At 40.7% G+C, this 6,102-nt stretch overlaps 1 protein-coding gene across 1 annotated transcript in view; it reads left to right on the top strand.

Annotated features, from left to right (window-relative positions):
- The first annotated feature begins 382 nt into the window (after nucleotides 1–382).
- Nucleotides 383–6,102, top strand: part of LOC101858404 (Y+L amino acid transporter 2) — a 47,145-nt gene continuing 41,425 nt past the window's right edge. Inside the window, exon 1 of the mRNA XM_005096728.3 lies at nucleotides 383–753. Coding sequence (XP_005096785.1) covers nucleotides 514–753 — 240 coding nt within the window. The 5' untranslated portion in view covers nucleotides 383–513. The remainder of the gene's footprint in view (nucleotides 754–6,102) is intronic.

Below are 6,102 nucleotides of genomic sequence, written 5' to 3'. Positions count from 1 at the left end.
CATACATACATACATACATACATACATACATACATACATACATACATACATACATTAAATGTACATGTATATATACACACCCGCACGCGCGACCAAGTTCAATAAGTAGTGGTATGATGTGTACTATCTAAAAGATTCTTAAAATCGTGGAAACAGAAAAAAAAATAAGTGACTCTTATCGTAAGAGTGGGGCAAGGTCTAAAGAATCTTCAGATAAACACAACTGGAAGACATCGCAGTCTTGCCAGTGTGTAATTGCGTTTTGAAATCCTCAGTTGTGAAGCGCCCCCAAGCATTAATGAATATTGTGATATTATAGGTTGCCATAAACTACACTGTTGGCGTTAAGGTGGTGACACAGAGGGCTGGTCCGTTTGAGCTTGTGGAGAAGCCGTGAATTCTGGTTGGTTACGTCGCTTCAACAAACTGGCTCAATGAAAACAAGACCATGTGGTGACAGTGACAGTTGTGAGGATCACTGTTCAAGCATTGCTGTAACGGTCAGACAGAAGAATGGCACCAGAGCCATCGGTATTAAATTCTACTGATAGTAATAAGTTCCCTACGATAATGGAGCCTTCAAAAGATTCAGAGGTGGGCAGTGGACCTGGGAATCCAGATCCAGATGCAGGTTCAAAAGTGGAACTGAAGCAGAAAATCACTCTGTGGAACGGAGTTGCTATCATTGTTGGAACAATTATAGGCTCTGGGATTTTTGTGTCTCCTAAAGGTGTACTACAAGAGACAGGATCCGTGAGTATTTCATTCCACTTGTCAGCATCTTTGTTGTCAATTTCATTGGTCTGTTGTTTGTTTTCTTTTATTTTTTGTACGCTCTGTGACAGGGATGGGATCATGCCATGGGGCGGGTCCCTCCTTACTTACACTACAACGCCACCGTTACCGTATGATTCTCATGTCTGGATCTGTTTTTATTTATTATTATTGTTCTACCCTTAAACACAGACTTCCAATTGCAGAACCAAAGCAAAGCTTTTGGCCATAAACTTTCCCGTCTGGCTTAAAAATCACTAGAGCTAGATCTAGAATCTAGATCTGTCAGTCATCATCGATATATCGATGGACAGCCAGAAGAATAGTCTGCTCGTGATAGTGGGGCCTGCTTGTGCTGATGCAAGACGTAGATCTAGATCTAGAATCTAGGCCTAGATCTAGATCTAGAATCTAGATCTAGATATAGATTTCTATATCTAGATTAGATCTAGAATCTAGATTCTAGTCTAGCGGCGTAGCGGTTGGTTTTGGGTATGTTTGTTTTTTAATGCTAAACAGTGAATGAAATAGATCTAGAATCTAGGCCTAATAGTAATATGTGGCACTAGATCTAGAATCTAGATCTAGTCTAGGCCCTAGATCTAGAATTTTTCACGTGTTAACGGTCAACATTTAGATTCTAGATCTATATAGATCTATATATATAGAGATCTATATGGCATTTATATTAAATTAATAATATATTCAAAAGTGCAAGTATTATTGTAGGCTACCTGTACATTTTTAGAAAGACAAGAGTGAAGAAGAAGGCGTGGGGGTGGGGGGGGGGGAGGGGGGGTTGAAACAGCCAGCAAAATGAAATGTTCATCTTCATTTCAGAAAAAAAAATTGTTTTCATGTTTGCCCAGTATGGTCTTATAGTTCAATAACTCCACATGTTAACAAGGCATGCTTTTGGTACTTTTTCAGTATATTTAATGATAGATTAGATCTAGATCTAGATCTAGATCTAGAAAGCAATTCAGATCCTATGTAAGGAAGACCATGTTACGTATAATTTTTACCTGACACCTTGATTCTTTATAAAATCCCCCTTTCTCCTTTCCATGAAAAAGAGAGGGGGGGGGGGTCAAAATTTCAATCATTGCCTCATTTAAAATTGGAGGTTGAGGCAGGGTTGGCATGTGATTTACTCAAATTAGAACTGGAAGTGGATGATTTCAGCACTTTCGCGTCCTTTCTTTCAGTGTCCATCGGAAATAAACTGACTACTCTTTTGTCAGCTTTAGCCCTTATTCCTCTAACTTCAAGCCCAATCTATGATTCTATGACGTGGTATCTGGTTTAATGCCGAATAATCACCCAGTTTCTGGTATCTTAGAGGTTTTTTTACTCAGCATCCTTGGCAAGACCACTAAAAAAAACTAAAAGGAAATTGTGCAACAATGCACTAAATGAATGCTTGTGCTCGAGTGCACCTGAAGAGGTGAAGTCAGGTAGCCTAGGTTAACAGGGAAGAAATGAGAATAGCATCGACCCTTGAATTTAGCCATAACTTAATCTACAACATAAGAAGAAGACTATTAGCTAAAATTAATATTCTTGAACTTCTCCTCTCGCAGGAATCATCCTTTTTGATTTTATTATAGTCTAACATATTAGTTAAACCTCTGAGTTTGCAATGGTTTGAAGTTTAAACTAGAATTTCCGGTCAAGGCTATTTTGTTGACCAATCTAGCTCTGCCATCCAGACAGAAAAATTTGGTTTGAGACTCCTTCACTTATTTTAACTCAACTCTGTATGCTAATGCAATCTTGAGGAGTTTATCGTCTGTGAAATCGATTTTTCGTCTTGGGTCTTGCACTATAAAAGCTGCTTTTTTTTCTTAAATTATATCTGAGGTCCTCAAAAAATTTCTGAAGATAGTCTGTAAAACAACTCCAAAATATGTCACATAGTCCTCACTCCCTCTTTCTTCATCAGTTTATTGTTGAATTTTGAGTCTTTTCTGTCTCTGACCGGTGTCTGTGCTGTAGCAGGTAGGCACTTTTGCTGCCGCACGCAGAAGGCCTGAGTTTGATTCTTGTGTGACGTTTATTTATGTATTTAGTATCTCCATCTTCCTGCTGAAATATTCATGTCATGTATCAATCTTAACCAAGTTTGGCCTTGTCAGGCTAGGTTGAAGCCTGACTCCTAAATTGATCTAAATTTAAATTGTGTCATTTGAAGTGTAAAACACACATTTAATTGTAATTTTTTTTTAAATGAGTCCCAGAGAGTAAAGGACGCAATTTTTGCTTTTTTTTTTTGTCCTTCCACCTACAACTCCATCATGGTTCGATTTTTATCACACTAATGCAATGTTTGAACTACTTGAAAATCTAATGTCATACTGCCTTGTTCTTCAACTAGGAAAAGATAAAGTATTCAAGTATAAAAAGTATTTTGATTAAAATTTTCCACTCTCGTGAAATCTGGCTGAAGTTAAAACATCTTGTTTATTGCAGGGGTCTGAATTTATCAGTCCCCATCCCCCCCTCTCTCTCTCTCTCTCTCTCTCTCTCTCTCTCTCTCTCTCTCTCTCTCTCTCTCTCTCTCTCTCTCTCTCTCTCTCTCTCTCTCTCTCTCTCTTTCTCTCTCTCTCTTTCTCTCTCTTGCTCTCTCCCCCTCTTTTTCCCTGCCCCTCTCTTTTCCTTACTCTCCTCTCTATCTATCTATCTCTCTCTGACTTTTTGTCCATCTATCTCTTCCGTAGGGAAAATTGTATCATTCCAAGTCCGTCATATTATGATCTGTTTCTTTTCTTGTATAACACTGTCAGTGCATGCTGTTTGGCGGTTGCACGACTATAGACTTCCTGCACACAAGTCTTGATGGTAAATGGATTTTCATATGTGTAAAATGTGTTGAAAAAATTGAAAGTACATATATCACTACAGTAATGACTACGGTAATGATGAATGATGTGAACGAAAAGACATCTTTTTCTTGATCCTTACTTTTTAAAAGTTGAATTTCACCACCCTTGTATCAAATAAGATAATAGAAAAGATTGCAAAAATGCTTTTCCACTTACACATTCTTCTTCTTCAGAGATGTTCGTTCTCTTGTCAAGAGCACCGGTAATGAAAAACTAGGTTCTGAACGTTAAAGGATTCGGTGGGCAATTCAACCTCCCTCAAGCCTTTTAAAGTATTGATAACCATCCTTTCACCCGCACTGTTTGTCTTAAGTTGCACTTGAAAACGGTTGGCGCCTGTGGGTGAAAAAGATTAATGGTGTGTTACACCATTATGCGTGAAAATTATCAGAATGGCATTAGCTTTCTGTTATCAACCAACACTCATCATACATCAGAAGTAGATCACAGTGTTGTTATCTATCACTTTTGGTAAAGCCGCCGTCTAGTATAGCGCTTATCGTAAAAACATAACATACACTCGAAGCCCGACTCAGCTCGGCGTTGTGTCCTTCGGAGAAACACTTGACACAAATTTCCTATCGGAGATGGGCGTTAGATTCGAAGGCCCCGCCTCTTAACCTCACTGTGTTGCACGGGGCATCAATGTTATACATTTCGGTACATATCTATGTATCCGTCAAGTACGCAAGTGGGTGGTTGGCGAGTGCTTTGGTGCTGTTTGCTTCTTCTTTCCTATCAAACATCTATTGTCCTTATCTCTCCACCTTCTTTTTGTGTGTATGTTACTCTCTTGTAACACCTTTGTTCTGCGGCACTTATGTGACCGTATTGTGTTGCAAGTGCCATAAAACTCGTACAAAAACAAGTACCCAGAAGAGAGAGAGAGAGAGAGGGGGGGGGGGGGGGGGGGGGGGGGGGGGGGGGGGGGGGAGGGAGAGAGGGGGGGAGGGAGAGAGAGAGAGAGAGGTAGGTCCCAGACTTTTTTTCTTCCCTACTGTTGTTTCTATCTGTTGGTCTCCTGCCCGTCTTTTGTCTTCCTTTTTCCAAGCACTAAATGACCGTTATTGTATCCACGCGCTACCCTTTACTCGAATAAACAAACAAGCCGTTTCGTTATTCCTACTACATGTATGTCTAATACGTGCCATAAATTAGAACGTGAACTTTCGGCGACCGGACAGCAAAGTTACCCAAGCCACCTCCTATCTAGAGACGGCGTCAGTGTGAAGCGGCAGCTGCTGCCGCCAGACGTGACCTGCAGCTGTCCGCTCTCTGCGACCACTGTGAAGGCCGGGGGTGTGTCTAGGACGTAAGACTCTAATAGACTCGGTTCTATCCCTGTTGATCCGAGATAAGCCAGAGGTCTCTGGGGCTGTGTCGTGCGTGCTCTGTCTCCCTGTTCCTGGCCATGGGGGCAGTTGGTTACGCGATGAATCCGAATAGAGAGGCGATAATTATTTTATTAATCGTTATTCTAACCATGATTTTAATCATATGTATAATTGTAATCCTGACCAAGTTATTACGTTGATAATAATAGAAGTATCAGTAAAGATAGGAGGAGGAGTAATAATGATAATGATAATGAGAGGGGGGGGGGGGGGGGGGGGTGATCAAAGTCTTTACCCTGGCTATGAGCCGAACAGTGGTGATGGAAAATGTGATTTTCTATCTTTCTAGAAGACCGCTACATGTGGAACTTTGGGAAAATGCATTGAGCGGTTAAAACGTGAGAGCATTTTAGTGAACGTGTTGTTGTTGTTTTTTATAGATATTAAAAGATACCGCCTCCTGCTATAGGACAATGCTCCAGCGCACAGAATTGTGAAGGCAACTCCGACACCAAGGCTGTATGGCTACGAAATTCTCCCACATCCACCCAGTTCACTAGATATAGCACATTCGGGCTTCTCCTTTTCTCAAATCTCAAAAATTCTCACTGGAAGCGTTTATGTAATGATGAGATGTTATTCTGCAATGAAGGAATGGTTTGAGTCCCATCCGGGGTCATTTTATGCTCAAGGACTTTTGAAAGTCAAACAAACAATGCGAAAGTATGTCTATTTGCATTGTGTGTCTGCAAAGAAGTGGCATCTTAAAAGCAGAGAAAGGGAGGGGGGGGGGGAGACAGAGAGAGAGTTGAAAAGGGAAGCGGCCCGTTCTGGGGAGACAGAAGAAGAAAAAGATGCCAGTGTTAGTGTTATTGATAAGTCTTACGCAAAATCAAATTGTGCTCCGGGACCGATCACATATACTATACATACGACAGTCAATCAAGAAAAATAGTATGTACGTGCAATACCGGCAGGGTAACTCCTGCTTTCATACTCAACATCTTTTTGTGTCGTTCATTATACGATTAGGTTATATTGTAGCATGTGATTCGCGGGATGGAAATGAAAACGTGACTGCTGATCGGAAGGTCAGCGACGTGACCGGG

Source organism: Aplysia californica, unplaced genomic scaffold (assembly GCF_000002075.1).
Source record: "Aplysia californica isolate F4 #8 unplaced genomic scaffold, AplCal3.0 scaffold00136, whole genome shotgun sequence".
NCBI lineage: Eukaryota > Metazoa > Mollusca > Gastropoda > Aplysiida > Aplysiidae > Aplysia > Aplysia californica.
This window is presented reverse-complemented; position numbering and strand designations above follow the sequence as displayed.